The sequence below is a fragment of the Macaca nemestrina genome, chromosome 1 (assembly GCF_043159975.1).
Source record: "Macaca nemestrina isolate mMacNem1 chromosome 1, mMacNem.hap1, whole genome shotgun sequence".
NCBI classification, from domain to species: domain Eukaryota; kingdom Metazoa; phylum Chordata; class Mammalia; order Primates; family Cercopithecidae; genus Macaca; species Macaca nemestrina.
In genome coordinates this window covers 133582831-133603333 of record NC_092125.1, presented here as the reverse complement: position 1 = coordinate 133603333, position 20503 = coordinate 133582831, and the positions used below count along the sequence as shown (strand labels likewise).

The 20503-nt window shown below is 37.2% G+C and overlaps 1 protein-coding gene across 1 annotated transcript in view; it reads left to right on the top strand.

Annotated features, from left to right (window-relative positions):
- Positions 1-9580: 9580 nt before the first annotated feature.
- The window catches only part of LOC105485455 (palmdelphin), a 48068-nt gene continuing 37145 nt past the window's right edge, over positions 9581-20503 (top strand). Inside the window, exon 1 of the mRNA XM_011747816.3 lies at positions 9581-10040. Coding sequence (XP_011746118.1) covers positions 9996-10040 — 45 coding nt within the window. The 5' untranslated portion in view covers positions 9581-9995. The remainder of the gene's footprint in view (positions 10041-20503) is intronic.

Sequence of the window (20503 nt, the reverse complement as noted above, 5' to 3'; positions counted from 1 at the left end):
ATAAACACTGGCCCTTACAAATTATCCATCTCTCCAAAGAGAGGCCATTAAATATTTTGGAAGTAAACTTTCAGTTGGCATCTTTCAAAACACTTATTTCCAAAAATCTTCAAGCTAGAATTACAATTGTCTGGAACCCAATCTGTTGGTAAATGAAACCTCAGAGCCTTCATTTTTAATAGTGAAATGGACTGAAAGGCAGACATACTGACAGCTGGCTCATTTCTTGCTTTGCCATGTAAATCCACTTTAACATAACTGGCTTGCACCCTAGCTTTCAGAGTGATGGCTCTGCCTAGAAACCAATCTAATTGGATAATCTTATAGGATATTTCCATAGTGACAAAGAATCAGACCGAGCCCTCCAAGATTTCCATAGGGAATCCAATGGAAAGACAAGGAGAGTTATTATTTAATGAATTGGCTCCTTGCCCAAATCAGTCAGTCCATCTATGCCTCAGTTTTCCCATCCTGGAAATGAAGATAGCTGATAGCTTCTTGGTTCATAGGAAAGAATGAGACTCTGGTCTTTCTCATGAACAAGTCAATTGCAGTATTAAGTTATATATGTTAAGAGAGGTATTCAGCAAATGTAAAAGCACTGAAAAAAAAAATAATATGACTGCAAGATTTAATATACCTTTCTAAGAACTGGACTTGTACAATAAGATAAATAGTAATAGTAAAGTTGCCATTTATTAAGCATCTATTGTAGCCTCTAACCATCTTTACCTAAATACTAATTTAATATTGATGAAAAAATTTTGACATATTTCTTATTCCCATCATTGTACTCCTGAAAAAATGCACTCTCTCAGATATTAAGTGATTTTCTTGAGTTCACTCATCTAGTAAATGGAAAGGTTGGAAAATAAGCCAGTATCTCTGATTCCAAAACCATCTACATTCATTAACTAATGGAAGAGAAACAAGATTTTGATGTACATGAATTAGCTAAGGATCATTAATAGAGACAAACATATTTATAATATGTATGTGTATATATGTATACACATAGAGTCTTTGAATATCACATACCTTACATAATAACCTGGGGATGTATAAGCCTGTTCATGGACAATTTGGTAAGATGTCATTCCATTATCTACTTAAAAATCTGCACCTAGGGAAATTATTCAGTTTATCTATAATGATCTAGACATTCAGGGGCTGTGACTGTGCCATGTCCCCCTTACTTCCCTACACCTCCTATCCTGGAATCATTCTCTTGGTTAACTAACTCTTATTTGTCCAAATCTGAAAGACTCAAGCACTCAGCTCGACTGCTATCTCTGCTAGGATGACTTCGCTGAACTCTGGCCTTCCTTGTCCTGATTGTGACTGGTGACATTTTCACTTTTCATGCAGTATTAACTTGTCTTCTGTGTACCTCTTACCTTCTCCACTAAAAAGTTCATTGTCTTATTAACTTTATCTCTGCACATAGCATGATGTCGTTACATAGTCAATAGATGTTTAACCACAATGTGATGTATGGATAGATGAATGACTATGTAATCAGAACTCAAAGTACTGGGCTTCCACTTAGCAGTGACATCTTTTTTAAATTCCATATTCAGTGGCCAAATTGTTCTTCAAGACTTTATGGGGGAATACAAGTATTTGAGATACAAATATGAGGTCCAGCAGTCCCGATGTCTACATTTGGGAGTCTAGTAGAGCTACAGACTCTATAACTTCTTTATAGGCAAGGCAGCTTCTCAATGATCAGCTTTAATTTCTCTATTTGCATTTATGAGATCAATACAAATTTGAGGGTATTTATTTTGCTTTACCAACAAAAATTGAGATTCAAACTTAAGGAGAAAAAGGGAATGTAACAAGTTCAGTTGATAGAAGAAACCCCACTTAGTATTTCTTTGTGTAAATCTAGGGCAAAAACTACCCAGATGCTAAAACTTTGAATCAGTTACTCTTTAAACTAAAATCACAAACTTTGAGAGAAAAAGGAGAAATAACCCTCAAAACAACAATCAAAAACAGCCCCACATTTTTTAAGCTCATAAAACAGCTGAGCACACACAGAAGCAATCTGGATAATTTAAACATCCAGTTTAGTATGCACTACCACATATTTGAATGTACTCAAAATGCTTTTGATTTCAGGAACATTTTTTGGTCCAAATATTTTAAACATTATGTTGAATCAACTGGCTAAAAACGAAAGTGTCAAGTAAAGGTATCACAGTGGAACAGCATTTTTAATACACCCAAATCTGAAAACAATGCTGAGGGAAGGGCGGCTTCCTTACACTACTAACAAAGGAAGGAAAGTGAATAAGGCAAATGGTCCACACCGAATGCTCTTACTCATAACAAATACATCTAAAGTTCAATCTAGATGGTGTTTTTCATCCTCCTCTATGATACACACTGTACAAGGGTATAAAAGCACCAGAAGGTGTGGACGTGTAAGTGGGAAATTGGTAGAGAAAAATGCACTGTGCTGAGGTACCCTATAGTACTTGATCTTTGTGGAATGATGATTACAGACTGTTTAGCCTCCTGCTTTTTCTCCAGTTTAAAGCTATGATAATACTTTATATGATGCTAATTATTTTCATGTCCATTTGTAAACTGAGTCAGAGGACACTAAGATATAAGATCTCAAATATGTTAAATATTGGTGTCTCATGTTACATGGACATGAGAAGGAAAATAAATTATGGAACATTTTCAATTTGTTTGATGGGTATTTGGGGAGACTTTGCTGTGTGCTTGGTTTGTTAATAGGTTATTTCTTATCTGTGGTTATTTTTGATAGGATATTAGATAACTTAGGCTGTGTTCAGAAAACAGCTGCACCTTTTATCTCTAAAAAAGTCAACTGGTTTAGTTAAATATCCTTTTCCACTAAATGGAGCAGTTGTTTGACCTCTAGGAGACTTAGCTGGAAAGCACTGCATAGTTGTTTAAAGAGACAGCAGTATGCTTAACCACATACACTATTTGACTACATGTAAGTAGAATATTTTTTGTAGTGGTATATCTCTGGAATACTTTGCTTACAAAATAATTATAGTCTAATATTTAAGCAAATTTCAAAGAAAAAGTGATTGTAGACTCTGTTTGCTTACAAAATGTTACAGTATAATCTTTAAGCAAATATCAAAAAAATGGTTGTAAACTGTGTCCAGTCTTAAAAATCAATTCCACTAATCGTCAAAATGATTGAATTTGTGGGTCATGCACAATATAGTATTCTACGTCTGGTTAAACCTTGTGCTGTGGTGTCTCATTGCAACTAAGGAAAAAATAGAGGTAGGATAGTATGATGAATAAAGAGGGAACGTTTTGTCCAGACAGTTCTAGATTTAAATCCTAGTTTTACTGCTTATTAGATATATCGCCCATTGGTAGATTAGTTAATCTTTTTGAATGTCAATTTCCCCAATCCATTAAGTAGGCCTATAAGGTATTTGACACATATTGTACAATCAAATGGATCATAATGATTACCATCCAACAATTATCTGTTGTGTCCACTATGTACCAGTGTGCTCTAAGTACTTAGACTACAGATAAAAAATAAACCTTCTCTGCATGGAGGTTGCATTCTAGTGAAAGAAGACAGGCAATAAACCCCCCCAAAAAGTGTGTCATATAATATTACAGAACATGATAAAGGTTAAAAAAAAAATAGAGCCAGATAAGGAGGATTCGTAGTTTCAGAAACAGGGATTTGTGGTTTTGCATAGTGTAGTCAAGGTGGCCTCATTGAGAAGGTAGCATCTCAGCAAAGACCCAAAAAGGTGAGGGAATGAGGCATACAGATTTCTGAGGTAAGGGAGTTCCAGCGCAGAAGAGAAGTCTAGGCTGGAGACATAAATAAATGCATGAATCTTGGCATCTGAATGACATTAAAATGAGACTAAATGAGATCTTGAGAGTGAGTAGAAAGGAATAGAAAAGAGAAGATCAACAACTGCAGCTTTAGTGCACTGCAATTTTAAGACATTGAGAAAAGGAGAAAGAACAAAGAAGGCTGAGAGGGAGAGACCAATGACATGAGAATAAAATCAAGAGAGTGAGGTGTCCTGGAAGCCAAGTGAAGAGAGAAGGAGAGATTAACTCTGCCCAGTGTCATGGAGAGCTCAAGTAAGACAAGCATCTGTACTGTAGATTGTCTTGAGGCCTATTATTTTTCCCCATTTACTCTTTAAACCATAAAGCTCAAATTACCTCACAATGAAATGGGTATGTCATAGTACCAACAAATCAAAATAATTTTTATTTGATTTATGTGGTCAAATTTTTTAATTTGATTTATGTGGTCACCCTACTTGCATACTATTTGTTACTTGCCTATGGCAATTAAATCCCTTCCAAAGGTCTACTAAAGAATAAAAGGGCGATGAAAAACTCGCCTTGTCCAGTGATGTGAGAGAATAAGGGTCAAGGATTTAAAAAAGAAAATAGAAACAGACTCATTTGCACATGGTAAATCTGAAAGTGAAGGTTTTTCTAATAATTCCTTCAGAGATGTAGTATAAAAAATAAACACCATATTCTTAGCGTGACACTACTTCTGACCTCCAGAAGTCTGAGAATTATAAAGAGAGAAACATGGGAAGAAAAAGAGAGAGAAAGAAAGAGAGAAGAGTGAGAAGGAGAATGAGCATCCAGTTTTTTAACATGGGATCTGGTTTCAAAAAGGCTCTAGAGACATTTTTGACACATACATTCTAAAAATATTGACTTCCTGCCTTTGGCATCCTTCAATTTTCTCCTGCCACTATTTCATTAGATTTCATTTCTTTACGATTTTTGATCTGAAATTTCTAATTCAAGCTTTATTTTGTACTTAATCTGGAACCTATCAAATTCTCATCCTTCTCTCCAGTTGAACCCTCTTCTTGAAATTTCTTATAGATTTCTTCCTTATTGGTCATTCCCATTGCCATCCCCCTTGGGTTCTAACACATTTGAATTAACACCTTAAATACTCCTCCTCTATTTACTTTGTCCTTCAGGTTCATCCAGTTTGTGGCCTCTGAGTTCAGACCTTCTGAAGGTGAGGAAGAACCCTGGGGGACCATTCCTTTTGTGGAACCTCGGTGATTTTTTAGCCTCTTTCTACAGGCTCTTTCTACGGACTCTTTCATAGTCACCCTTCCTGATGGATCTCTCTACCTGAATTTTCCCTGTTCCTGTATGTCTGAGAAGTTGGCAGTTTTATTACCTTAAAATATGAATCTGATCTTTTCTCTCCCACTTTCCCTGAACATCAAGTTCTATGTATAAATGTATATTTCTATCAATCTCTCTGTCTAATTTCTCCTTTCTGCTCCAGACAGGACAATCTCCCTTATGGACCTCTAACACATTGTTTCACCCCCCTCATGCTTAGAAATGCCTTCTCTGCTTCTAAAGTCTACTTTCGCCCTGCAACAGCTTTCCTGCAACTCACATTAATCTCAATTTTTCAATTCATGTTGCATTTACTGCTAATCCCACACACTACTATCATTCACTATGATATACTACCCTGGGCTGAAATCATGCATTAGTTAGCACTTTGTTTCATCAGAATACAATAACGGTTGGTTTACTATTCTTTTTTCTTCTAATTGTTTTGAGCATGTGTCTTATCTCTCCAGCCAGACAGTAAATTCATTGTAAGAAGGAGCACTGTCTCATAATCTCTTATATCCCTACCTCCTGATATAATGTCAACTAATTGACTTTAACTGTTAACTCTTGCCATCCTCGTTTACACTGGTTGGAAAACAACAAAAATATTTAGTAAAAGTAGTTCAATAAGATAATTGACAGCAGATAGCACTCTATTATATATTTATTTTACAAAGGCTGAATTTGGTCATGAATATATAGTTAATATTTAATGAAAGCTAGTTCACTAACATATGCTGCTTTTTGAACTATAATTCTGGATGTTTTCTGATCCTTCCGTAGTTACAATAAATTTTATAAATCCACCTGAGACTTCTTTCCTAAACTCCAAATTCATATATCCAGTTGCCTACTCAATATCTCCATGTAGAGAACCAATTGACTTTTCCAAAATCTATCCTCTCCCTCAAAAAAAAAAAAAAAAAATCCTAGTTCATCAACTTCACTATCTCAATTAATGGCAACTTCTTTTTTTTTTTTTTTTTGAGACGGAGTCTTGCTCTGTCACCCAGGCTGGAGTGCAGTGGCGCAATCTCAGCTCACAGCAAGCTCCGCCTCCCGGGTTCACGCCATTCGGCACCCGCCACCACGCCCGGCTAATTTTTTTTATATTTTTAGTAGATATAAAAAATATAACTTTTTATACTTTTAGTAGATATAAAAAATATAATTTTTTATATTTTTAGTAGGGTTTCACCGTGTTAGCCAGGATGGTCTCGATTTCCTGACTTCGTGATCCACCCACCTCGGCCTCCCAAAGTACTGCAATTACAGGCGTGAGCCACTGTGCCCGGCCAATTGATGACAACTTCTATTAAATCAGGCAAAGAGTGATTATGAATCCTCTCTTTCTCTTAAACCCCCATATCCAGTCCACCAACAGAATCAAAGACATCCATGGTACAACCAATTCCACCACTCTCATTGTTACCACCTTGATACAAGCCACCATCATCTCTCATCTGGATTACTGCAATAACATCCTATCTAGTCTTCCTGTTTTCGCCCTTGCAAAACACTCCTCTGCTCAAAGCACCTCAATGTCTTCTCATCCTACACAGAGTAAAAGCTAAAGTCCTTACAATGGCCTACTAGACCCTGCATGAATTGGGACCTGTTACATTTCCAACCAAATTTCCTGTTAACTCTCTCTTAGTCCCAGCTCTCTAACTACACGAGCCTTGTTCCTAAAACATGGCAGGTATGGCCCACCACAGGACATTTGCACAGGCCCTTCCTGATATGCTCTTCCCATAAGTATCCTCATCACTAACTCCCACTTCTTCTTCAAGACCTTGCTCAAATGTTGCCTTCTCACTGAGGCTACCTTAATGACCCAATTCTAAATTGCAACATTCCCTACTTTAGCCATCTTTATTCTCCTCCCTGCTCTATTTTCTTTCCATAGATTTATCACTGTGGCTGATGAGAATGTGCCTCTCAGACACTGAACTACAGGAGCATAATTGACCCAAGAGTCCCACTTTGGGTCAATTAAAAAAAAAAAAAAATCAAACCTTTACTCTGAAACGCATTCCTATGGTTGCTTCAAGGCTATGCTTCCCAGGGGCTACTCCCAGACAGTGATTGAGCACGGCAAGAATGCTAAAATTCCTGAGAGACACTGGATCACTCTGGTTGCTGACAACTGATGGGTCTCACCACGTGTTTATTCATTCGTTTAGTCGACAATACTAATAATTGTTAATTTTTTAAGCATTTGTTATTCATTCTGCATATATTTATTGAGAACCTCTGATGTGTCAGGCACTGTGTTAGGGGTTTGGGATACATGATTGAACAAACTTTCTCCTCTCCTGGAACTTACATTCTGGTAGACAATAAAAGATTAAGTAAATAAAATATAGTAGATGTGGAAGTTATGATGTTATTCTGGATCCTATGAGAAACAAATGCCAAGATGGCTTAAATGTACAGAATTTTATGAGGAGAAATGACTGTACGAGAGAACATGGGAGGATCGGCAGAAAAGGCTGGAGCTGGACATGTCTAAGAGGCAGGTGAAAGAGAGAGGGAGGGAAAGTTGAGTGGAAACAGCCTAATCTGTAGTGCAGACCAAGGGAGATTGTCAAGGCCATGAGAGCTCTGGCTCCAGGATTCCACTCAGGTCCCCCAGATTTTCCCAGCTCCAGCCTTTTGTGCCTACCACCCACATGAAGATGCCAATCAGTTGTTGCAACTCTGCTCCCTCTTAAATTCCCTGATCCTCTTTTTTTAAATCTTGTCCTCCCCTACACTAGCAAAATCTTGGGTTTTCCTCTAGCAGAAATGAGATTTGAGAGGTAAATTGTTTTTAGGAAAAGATCCAGACTAATAATTGGATGACTGCCCATTTGTTCTGGGCACCAAATATGCAATTCTGACTGAGATATTTATCATTACTGCTTTCTTGTTTTTAATTTCAGCCAGGATCTACAAATAAACAAAATCAAAAGTTCTGAAGGTTTGATTTTTTTTTGGTAACGCGTAAATATGCATCCAACAGTAAACAAACTTGGCCTACATCCAAACAATCCTCCTATTCTCTGGTCTCCCTAAGTGTCCCTTCTGAGGATGTATGAGCAAAGACAAACTACTCTCAAGTATAATTTCAGACTCTTAAAACATGGGTTTCACCTTATAGTGACTGACTTGGGATGAGGGCTCTGTGGTTGGGGAACTCCAGCCAATAATATGGGGAAACCTCAGTAGGGCCAATAAATTTCTCCAGAGGACGTTCCCACACCATTCTGCCTTAGGCTGTTACACCCAGCTGTAGTGTTCTAGGAGCTAGATGGAGGAGGAGGCTGGGGGCCCGACCCCTTCTCATAAAGACTGACTTAACCTTCAGCCTGTGCCTCTCCTTGCCCTGTGTCCTTGGGCAGTCCTTGATGAATGCCACTTATAAAGTCAGGCAGCTGGAGTTCCAATCTTGGCTTTGCTACTTACTAGCTATATGGCAAATTACCTCTCTGAGCCTGTTCCCTCATTTTTAAAGCGGGGATTATAGCACTTATCCCTCAGCACTTTGCAAGAATGCATTTGCCTATAGAGAGAATGCAACAGATATTAGCTATTATTATTACTAATATCAAAACTACAAAGGAAATATGTTCAATGTTTGGGTTGTCCTTTTCACCTCTTCAACTGAATGTCGATATGAAAGTGCTTAATAGCATTCAAACACATAATAATGAGGTAGTTGGTAATTAGGATTTACTTCAACAAAATTTAATTAAAGAACCTGTAGGGAAAAGAAAACAGACAGAGCCAATTGTACAGCTTCCCAGCCTCTGCTTTGACCTAGGAGTCCCATTGGGCTTGCCTGCCTTTTTCTAAAGAGGGGAATATCCACACAGTCCAGGGCTCCAGGCAGTTCCAGAATGTCTCATCACATTTTCAAAGGCTCACTCCTTTCTCTTGCGTAACTGGTGAGGTCAAAATGGGCACCTTCCTGAAAGCCAAGAGTGTCATTTCTGAACAACGTCCAAGAAAGAACTGCATTCCACAGAAATCCAAGTCAAGCAATAACAAAAGGTGGCACTTGGTGTTTAAGCCACACTAAATACCCTGGTGGGCCAACTTCTCAATATAGTCACATTAACACCTTTGAGTTCTCCATGACCTAAAGATTCCAAAGTTTGCAACAAATTGCTGAGCAGGTGGGTCGGGGGTGGGGTGTAGAAGGGGGAGAACAAACCAACGTAAATTCACCGCTACATGAAGTTTAAAGTAGCTATAGATTGTTGTATTATTATCAAAGCCAATCAGTGGAAGAAAGGCAAACAAGTGACTTGGCACTTCTGCCTCAGCCAAGGTAAGGCTCTCTCTCTAGAGGTAGAGAGCAGGTAAACGAGCTTTGTACAAACACACACAGACCCACACATCCGGGGATGGCTGTGTGTTGCTAGAGCAGAGGCTGATTAAACACTCAGTGTGTTGGCTGTCTGTGCCACTCCTGGAAAATAATGAATTGGGTAAGGAACAGTTAATAAGAAAATGTGCCTTGCTAACTGTGCACATTACAACAAAGAGCTGGCAGCTCCTGAAGGAAAAGGGCTTGTGCCGCTGCCGTTCAAACTTGTCAGTCAACTCATGCCAGCAGCCTCAGCGTCTGCCTCCCCAGCACACCCTCATTACATGTGTCTGTCTGGCCTGATCTGTGCATCTGCTCGGAGACGCTCCTGACAAGTCGGGAATTTCTCCATTTCTCCACTGGTGCAAAGAGCGGATTTCTCCCTGCTTCTCTTCTGTCACCCCCGCTCCTCTCCCCCAGGAGGCTCCTTGATTTATGGTAGCTTTGGACTTGCTTCCCCGTCTGACTGTCCTTGACTTCTAGAATGGAAGAAGCTGAGCTGGTGAAGGGAAGACTCCAGGCCATCACAGTAAGTCTGCGTACAGTTATAACTCATGAAGGTGGTTGCTTAGAGGAAGGCAGACCGTGGCCGGCTGCCCCTGTCGCTGAGCCCTTGTAAGTGGAAAAACAGAACTGTCAGCCTTCATGGACGCGTCTCTGTTTCTCTCTTAACCCTTATGACCCTCTGTAACTCTGGGGCTTCAGAACCTGAGTACAGGGCAAATGTTCTTGATTTTCAAAAAGGCTGTGCCTACGTTTTAAACAACAATCAAAAGCTGTTAAGGCAGTCTGATTAACTATCTTTCACACTCTGTGTACCTTAGAAAAGCAGTTTTTCCTTAAATGTTCATTTGACTGGTCTTAGATCAAAACACAGATCCCCAACTTGGAAACTTTTTTAAGCTATGAATGCATCAAAAAGTTAGCATTTTTTTTAAAAGAGAGAAAAAGAAATTTTAAAAATGACCTGAAACTTTGTATTTGTAGTGTGATAGCATGTTCCAGAAAACCTAAGATAATTAAAATGAATGTTAGTATACGTAATTTAAGCATTAAACAAGAGAAAAGTAGGTAAAAGCACGTATCAGATTAATTCTAAGATATCAGTTTCCAGCAGAGTCACAAACTGAATAAGATCCTGATAAAGGAATGCAGTGCATGCAGTGGATTTGGAAAATATTTTGTTAATACCGAGAAGGAAAATCGTACATTTTTTATGTTTGTTCCGGGAAAAAGTCAAAGCAAGAAATAAATTACTTTTCTTAAATGATCCAGCTTTCTTTTTAATTTTATAAAGCCCTGTGTTTGGCAGTAACTTGAAAATCTGTGTCACAATCATTTATCATTAGCTACAACTTTTGATGTAATTGTTTTAAGAAATAAAAGATCTTTATAAAGCAATATCCCAATTTCTCAGCGTTTTCTGCCACTGACATTAGGTATAGGAAAAAAATTAGTACTTTTTAAAAACTGATGCTAGATCAGGGATTTGTTGTTGTTGTTCTTAAAATTTTCATTGTATATCTAATTACGCTAATCCTAATTTAGATTTTTTACTAAATTGATACAATGTCTCAGTTTCACCCAGAAACATTCAGTAAATTGAAATGTGTTCTTAGCCAGTAGTAAGACACCAGAAGTCTATTGATAAGGTTGCTACTTATCCTTAAAACAATGCTTTGCTAAATGTCTAGCTTCTAATTATTACATTTTCCTCTCTTCAGAAAACCTCGATCGGGATTGTTGTTTGTTTTGTTTTGTTCTTTTTTGTTGTTACACTGAGACACCATCTCAGCTGTCCTGCTTTAAGGGACAGGAACTCGGCTCTACTCTGTTGTTTTTGGCACGGGCCTGTTACATTACAGCTGTTGTCTAAAGGTTACTTTATTAGACTGCGTGAGTTGTGTGGTCACAAGCTCCACTATTTCGAATGCTTATATCTCCTAATTAGCTAATTGAAATAGACACGTAGACCCTTGTTCTGAATTTTCCTCTTTCAGTTGGGGCACACCCTTGCTCGAGCCCTTTTTCCTTCCAGTGCACCTTATAACTCTTACCAAAACCACACATTTCCAAAGATATGGCTGTATACAGTTATTTCTAAGGCTAGGAATCTTAGTCACTGAAGGTTCCAATTGCAAATAGAAACAGAAAATGGTCATAATGTCTTAAAAGCCATCAAGAGAGTAAGTAGGTTCCTGAATATACAGATGTATGCTTTTTTGATGATTAAAAAAATATTTGGATTATTCCATCAGCCTAAATATATCCCATTAGAAAGGATTAAACAAATCTCCAATGTAAGATCACAAAGTAATTCTAGCTTGGAAGTAATCTACTTGTATAAAGGTTGTAGGGAAAAAACTGGAAAAAGTTTATGGGAACAAATTTCTCATAAACCAGCCTACACCTCACCAGGCTAAATCCAGTCACATTTGTCACCACCTAGAGGAAAAGTGGAGCAGTGGTGTGTCCATGGAAACAGCACATCCAGTCTCCTCCCTCTTGGACGCCCTGGGACATGCCAGCTTTCCTCACCCTCACCCTTGCCTTGCCCAGGAAGCCACCTCAGCTAGTCTCTTCCCCCCGAGGAAAACAAAATCACAGAGTATGCAGAGAGTTTGCAAGAATTATTTCATTTTTGGAAGTACTGAAGCCTCAGAATCTCCAATCTAGACTAAAACTCAGTGAGAATCTTTGCATTTTAGCTTTTTCCTCCTGTTTACCTACACTGGAAATAATTTTTTATATTCTTCAAGAATGAAATCAGAACAATGCACCCAGACATACCAACACATAGACCTCACTTTGGAAGACAAAAAAAAAAAAACTTTTACACTATAGGATTTATTTGATTTTTACATTAAAATTTGTTTCTCCAATGACTGGCTATAAAATAAAATAATCTTCACAGTTGTATTTATTCTATCTGGTTTCAAGTGCCTAAAAAGTCATTATGTTCACTGCAAAGAATTGAAAAAATAAATTGAAAAGAGAATTGAAAAAATAAATTGAAAAAATATACCCAGAATTTGACAGAACCAAGATCCAAGTGCCCGTCTTTTTCTTTTTCTCAAAAAAAAAAAAAAAAAAAAAATTAAACACATTAAGTAGTTGCAATGAGATACTTAGGTTCTCAAATTGAAAACTAAATAACTATCGTGAAGCCATTCATTTCTCATATCAGATCAGTAAATTGAATTTTTGATTAGTCAGACGTCTTCTCAAAGATTTAAAGAGAATAAGAGCAAAATTATGATAGTATGCAGAAACAATTGTTCAAGGGTAGGTACTTCAGTTTGGGTGTACCAAACATAGATTCTATTTTACACAATTGCTTTCATGTTCTTCCTTATTACTTTATCCATGCACCAACTCTTCCCTTACCAAATTAATGGTCAAAGTACCCCTTTGCCTAGAAGTTCAGTTTTCAACTATAATTTTAAAACAGGGCTGCTTAAAGTTAATTAAATATTATGTTGATCTTTAAAATGTCTCTTGAGGCCCTTTTCAAGTCAGTACACATTTTAAAAAATAGTTGATCTTTCTACAAAAGGAGAGTTAACTGGAACTCAATAGTATTTTGAAATAGACTAGTAATTTGAAATTCACCTTTAACAATACTGGAACTGAGGATACCAATGACTCCAGCATTCTCGAGAAGCATGAGATGAAGGACTGAATGTACCACTGACAGAGTTATCCCTGCAGAGTTCCTGTCTGAAAGTGAACGTGGGCCACACTGAAGAACAATGAAAAGGCCCAGGGAATCTCTCCTCAAAAACACAAAGATTCCCTTAGAATGAGTGACATTCCGTATACTTTTGACATCTCCTCCACAGCTAATACATTTTCTTACCCCCATGCCTACAGTGACATTGGAAAATACCATTACAAATATGAATATGCTCAAACTGGAAAACTAGATCTTAGACTGTCTTGTGATCAGAGACTCAGTTCTATTTGAAGGATGAACTCAGAGGAAGTTTAAGAACCAGAATCCACTTTCAGAGAACAGACTCCACTGAGGAAAAGAGAGTAAGAAGAAAGCTGACATTTTATTCTCATCCAGGCTTGCCTTTAATTGTAAGGAATGTGTGTTATCAACACAGTCTCTCATGCCTCTATTCAATTAATGGTTATTAGGCACCTACTATGCACCACACCTTGTGCATTTGAATGAAAAGAGGTGAAATAAGGGGAATCTGGAGTGTGAGGAGTGGGGATGGGAGTGCGTTGTAAGTTTAAATAGAGTGGTCAGGATGGGCTTCACAAAGAGGGTGACGTTTGAGCCTAGACGTGAAGGGGTGAGTTCTGTCAAAAGTTGGACAATAAAAATAATCACAAGTACAAGCACCTGCTTAGGACTGCCTCCATTTGGAAAGGAGCCATATAAAGTCCTGACACTGGAATTTAAGCAGCAGAGCCAGATTTTGCTGGCCAAAGCCGCTCATGATGAAAAAAAAAAAAAAAACTCTCACATTTCCCCAGATCCACTCCCTACTGCTTTCCACTCCCAAATACCCAAATAAGTTTTTCTTGATTTGTAAATATAGGAATTTAAGAGGCATGGAGTTCTTTACATAAAACAGAAATCTCCACAGTACAGAGACCAATATTAAAACAATAACATGAACACAGATGGGTTCTAGTTACTTCTTTAGCACATGTTCCCTGTTACAAGTGTCTCCGAGCACTCTACCTCATCTTGTTCCCTTTTTGTCAATATCTGGGATCATCTAACAGTCAATAAGACAGTGGCCCAAAGCAAGACCTGCCGTGTGATTTGTGGGGCCAAAAACACAATGGAATGCGGTGGCCCTTGTTCAAAAGGTATTCAAAATTTCAAGGCGGTGACAACAGAGCTTTGATCTAAGTGCTAGGCCCTTCTGAGCATGATGCCCTGGGTGACTTCACAGGTCACAAACCCAAGAAGTCAGCCCTGCTTCTGTATTCCAGACTGACCATATATATTTTTCCTTATTCGCTCTATCTGAATCAGTGAGAGAGTAAAAACAAGTGTAAACTAGACTGGGTCTTTAACAAAGGCATACCTTAACATGTGTTTGGATCATTGTATTATTTAGAGTTCTAAGGAATTCTTAAAGTACCAGTGGCCAAAGAATGTATAATGCCCCATTGTTAACCAACATATCTCATGATGAAGACATAGTTAGAGGAACAACTTCTAATTTGTCATGAGCTTCCAAAGAAATTCACATGAAGATGGTACATGAAGATGTAGCAATCTTCTAAATAAAAAAGTCCCATGCCACAATAGTCAACAATGTAACCTCAGCACAATTTTCCACAGTGCTGTACCAAGATTACATGTTTCTTCCAGAGGCGAAAGGTTTCTTCAAACAAATGTGGTATGCCACACTTCTTTGCCAAACATAATAGCCCACCCATAAAGGAGACCATGTGATGAGGTATAATAATTTTGATAGCTCATTAAGGAAACTGCTTTTTGATAACTAGGGAAGGTTTTTCCACTGTGCAACAGAATGATAATGCTACTTTGCTAAATCCTCTACTGACAAAGATCCCCATGAACTTTCTGAACATTACTGGATGGTTGAAAGGAAAAGCTGCTTCTTTAGAAAACTATGATTAAAACAAATTAGAGAATAAGCATCTAAGACTAACCAGAGTATAAACAAATGTAACATAGTTCAATGCTAAAACTGCAGTAGGACTTCCACTTTTTAATCTACAGTCTCCAACTACCTACCCTCTCTTAAAATGAAATAAGAATATTTTAATTTATTTAAATGATAGTAATGTCATTTTGGGAAGAGACTCCATGAACATTTACTGCTTAAGAAGTTCCCTTACCCAGAACCCTGTGGCATGCACATTTTCCTAAAACATCATCAAAGCAGTTTGAGTGAGATCTGTAATTATAGTTTTTACATAAAATCCCAGGGACTGAGAGGATTCAGTCAAGCCACTTAAGACACACAGCTAGGTTATCCTCAGAAGTTCTGAATGGAACTTAAAACTAGATTCTTCTGTCCTAAGCATCAAGTTTTCAACCTATTAAATGTATCAGTGATTGACACAGGATGATGTAACATAGCAAAGTGGGCTACAACAGCTATTATTAATCAAATATGCTAACAACTGTGGAATAAAATGGACATCTCCTAAGAAAAAGAATTGTGAGATTTCTAACAATAATAACAGTGCCTATTCTTACATGGCATTTAGGCTATGAAAAATAAAACTTTCACATCCATTTTATCTCATTTGTCTAATTAGTCCTATGAGTATTTTCAAAAGCATATGTTATCATTCCCGTTTTATAGTAGAAAGCCAAGGCCAAGAAAAGCTAAGGAATTAGTCAAATGTTGGAACTTGAATCCATTCCTCTGCTTATCGGATTCTCTGACCATCATGATAAATTTTTATAAACATCAAAATCACACCCCTGACCCCTGTTCAGGACTTCCTCAGATTTCTGGCTGGGCACGGTGGCTCATGTCTATAATCCCAGCACTTTGGGAGGTTGAGGCAGGCAGATCACTTAAGGCCAGGAGTATAAAACCAGCCTGGCCAACACGCTGAAACCCAGTCTCTACTAAAAATACAAAAATTAGCTGGGCATGGTGGTCCATGCCTGTAATCCCAGCTACTTGGGAGGCTGAGGCACGAGAATCACTTGAACCTGGGAGGCAGAGGTTGCGGTGAGCCATGATTGCGTCACTGCACGCCAGCCTCGGTAACAGAGTGAGACTCCATCAGGAAAGGAAAGGGAAGGGAAGGGGAAGGGGAAGGGGAAGGGAAGGGAAAAGACGGAAAAGAGAAAAGGAAAGGAAAGAAAAAAGAAAAGAAAAAAAGGAAAAGAACTTCCTCAGATTTCTGTTGTTCACGCTTGTGAATACAGTTTGAAGTGGAGTCAAGAGAAGAAACTATGGAGGTTCTGCTTTGCTTAACCACATTTTCTAACCTGAAGCAGTTCTCCACCTCTGCAGTTTCCTCCCACTTTCCCCAGTTTGCAAGGAATAGAAGTGGGCAAGAAGAGATTGTGGTGTCATTTCAGAAGCATTTGTTATTGTTTTAAGAGGGTTGGAACAGAATCAAAGTGATTTTTCAGAACACCTAATAGTTCAGGCCCTTTTTGCCTCTGCCTTCCTCCCCATCCCACTTCTTTACGTAGCTTCTTCCCTCCAGCCAGGAATTCTCAAGACAAAGACATCCTTGCATCTTTCACAGTTCCCTCAACAAAGAGCTCAACACTAGCTGGAGCACCAAAACAAAACAAAACAAAAAAAACCGTCCTGAGTGGGTGAATGAATGAATGAACAAATACAATCAAGCTGAGAAAGGGTGAAAGCTAATGATTGTCTGGCCTACTGACAGATTTTTCTTCACTGAAGACCTGGCCAAGTTTACCATCACCCCTTGATTATTCAGGGGTTTGTTTTGTGTTTGTTGTTTATCCTGGTTTTGTTTTGTTTTGTCGCTATTTGTTAGAACAAACAAGATAGGGTAGACAAAGGAATAAATAAGTAAAACACACACTGGATTCTGTTTAGAGGTCTGTTAGAATGTGTTGTAAGGTTGGGAAAGAAGACTACAATTATTTGATAAATGGGGTTTAGAAAATGTGTGCTTTTCAATTCACCCCATAAATAGTAGTGATAACCATGCCCAATTCCCATGGCTAACTTAAGAAGTAGGGTATTTCAAAGCTAGATGCAGGCATAATCATTGGAACAGAAGAAAATGTAGAAACTTCTTTATCCACGTCCTCACTCTGTTAACACCATGCTCAAGCTCACCTTGAGCTTCTCCTTGAGCACTTCAATATCAGGTGGATCAACACCCCTTAAAACACCCTTTTCCATTTGAGAATAACTCTCTGGGTTAAGAGTTCTGACATAATGTACCAGAATCTGGTTGCCTTTAACTTCCACCCAATTATCATGACTCCTGCCACTGAAGCTATACAGCTTTGTTTTCTGGATTTCAGTCATTCTTCACAGACTCATTCCAGACAGTCTCCAAATTGTCAGTGTAACTGTTAGAAGTTGGTGCTAAGAGTTGATCAGAACTCTGATGAGTATAAAGCCCCTTGCTGTTATAATGTCCCTTATTTAGGGAATTGTATTTCTATTGATATATTTGGAAAGCAATAAGGAAGAAAGCAAATAATAAAAATAAAAAGATAAAAAAGCATCACCCCTGGAATTGTAGAAAATCAGGTTTGACACAAGTTCCACCACTCGATCAATCGCGTGACTTGAGAAAGTTAATGAACTCTCTAGTTTTCATCTTCAGTGTCTCTAAGGTGAAGAATAAGAATTGACTTGAAAGTTCAGTAAAGAAGCCAGATACACAATGAATATATATAAAGCAGTAGTTCTCTGAAAAACACAAATTAATCAGAAAATATAATGTGAAAATTTTCCATCCTTAATAGCTACAACATTTTACAATGTTAAAATTTAAAAATAATACTAGTAAGCAAGTATGCCAGATTTACATGAAGAAATGTTTGCATTTTTATACCTACTAAGGAAATGGGCAGTATTTAACAAAACTTTACCAAGTGACATACTATATGTGACCAGAGACACATATTATTCCTGAAAGTGCAGTTTTAAAACAGAAAAGTTATCATATACTTCCAAATTTATTTTAAGTTTAATACAGTTTCAATCAATATCTCTAAGGAGGTATTCTCATCCATTGCTGGTGTGGCCAATTTATATTACTAAACATGTAAAAATAATCCCAATTTTATATGAACTGTAATAAACTATGCAGATATAAATCTTATATAACATTATCAATCTCTGATTATCTCTGGATAGTGACCATTAAGAGTAACTTTTTAAATTTCATCAAGGCGTGTAGATTTTTGCTTGTTCGGTTGGTTGGTTGGTTGGTTGGTTGGTTGGTTGGTTGGTTGATTTCTCTGATTTAGTGGGGAATGTGGATAAATAAGGAATTAGTTGGGTTTTCAATTTTGTTTCTATTGGAATTTAACAAAACGATTCCAAAGTCCAACTAGAAAAATAAACTATGGCTATTAATCAATACATTTTTGATAAGAGCAATAAAGGAAAACTTGAATATATCTAATTGGTAAATGATCTAAACTATGCAGTATTGGTACCAGAATCAATAGTTGGAAAACTATACAGATAACCTGCAACCAGACCCTAATGTACAGTTTAAAAAATTAGTAAGTAATAAAAGTTTCATCTTAAGTCAATAGGAAATAATTATTTGATAAAACTTCAGATACATAGTTAAAAATTTAGAAAACCAATTACTCAGCATCTATGATGAATCAAAATAAATTCAGCTGAATTACAGTCATTTTTTAAAAGAAAATATGGATGAATAATTATTGAGTCTTAGATGATAAATAATATTAAAAACATTAAAAAATTAATAAATGTTAGTTATCATTAAAACCAGCTTAAACCTTTGTTATCTGCAGATCTTGAAATAATTAAGCAATAAAAAATAGTGTGTTTTAAATGCTTTGTTTTTAGTTCTCAACTGCTACCACCTAGACTTATTCCTTGTCTAAATACCACATTCCTTGTCTAGATGCAGTTCACTCTACAACTTTGCTAGGGATTAATCCATAATTTCATCAGTCTTTAAATATTCATTATTCACCTCTTTGCCTCTTCAAAAAATTGGGTCATTTGCCACTTTCAGTCTTCTGGTATCTTTTCACTTCATCCAAGATTCCAAGGAGGTTACTTAACAATATTTTTCTGTCATGTCTATAAATTTTTCTACCCACTGAAATGAAACCCATCAGAGACTGAAGACTAGAGCAGCTCTGTCTTTAATGCTGTATTTCCTCTTCAGCTTTGATTTCCCTTTAGACATTTTTGTTCTACCCTTTTGAGGATCAAGATTATTCTCCTTAATCAAAAATATGAAAGTAAAGTAGAAACGGAATAGTATTTTACCTCTGTCATTTTAATATTATGCTATGTATCTCAGCAGTCATCTTGTTGCCTTTATCTTTTTGTCCTTAGCATAACACACATGCGCACACACACACGCACACACACACACATGCACTTTTTGTGCCCTCAGTGTTTTCATGTTTCACATCTTCACATCACCCTGAATTTTTACCTTATTTACACTATTATAAATAAGTGTCACTGTCTTATCTTTATTCTTGGTTGTGTGAACTTATTGGGAAACTCTCAGTGACAGTAAATGATTTGGTTTTATTTTTTTAAATAGTAGCTCTCTTTTCCTCTTACCTGACATCATTTTTAATTGTGTGTCCATGTTTCCATTCGTAAATTGCCCACGCCTTATGATCTGTGTTCCCTCTTGAAATTGTTGCTCCATTTTCAATAATTTTTTTAAGAATGTTTCTCAAGAATCGTTAAAACATACTTTTACTGAAATCTGGTAAACTTCTAATTATGCCCTGGATTCTTTCCTAAGAATATTGTTAGCACATCTCTTTTTTTCCAAGTTACCATTACTTGTACACCACCAACTCTGCACTGTTGGTAGTAATTACATTCAAATAAGAGGTTTCTACTAGTGTTTTTTTCGGACCCTAGGCAATGAAAATATCAGCAAAGCTAATCATGAAGTTGTAAGATTATCAGCTTCTAGCAAAATGAACCTGAAAACATTCAACTATTTTAATTCTTCAGTCATTGCTCTAACTTGCCTCTTCCAATTGTTTCAGATGGTTTAGAAAAACTACCTATACCCTCTTTCTAGTCAAGTAGTATGATGGCTTCTATTTTTCTTTACTTTTATCCTTGCCTAAATGCCCACAACCATGCTTTTCTTTTGTAGAGATAGTGAGAAGTAAAAAGAGCCCAGGACTGAGAATTAAGATCTTCTTACAAGTCTTGGCCCTGCTACTAAATACCTTTCTAAGCAAGCCACTTAACCTCTTAAGGTTTCAAACTCTTACATGTAAAATGAAGCATTTGGACTGTAGGATTAGTAGATCTCTCACAACTTACAATATCATGACTC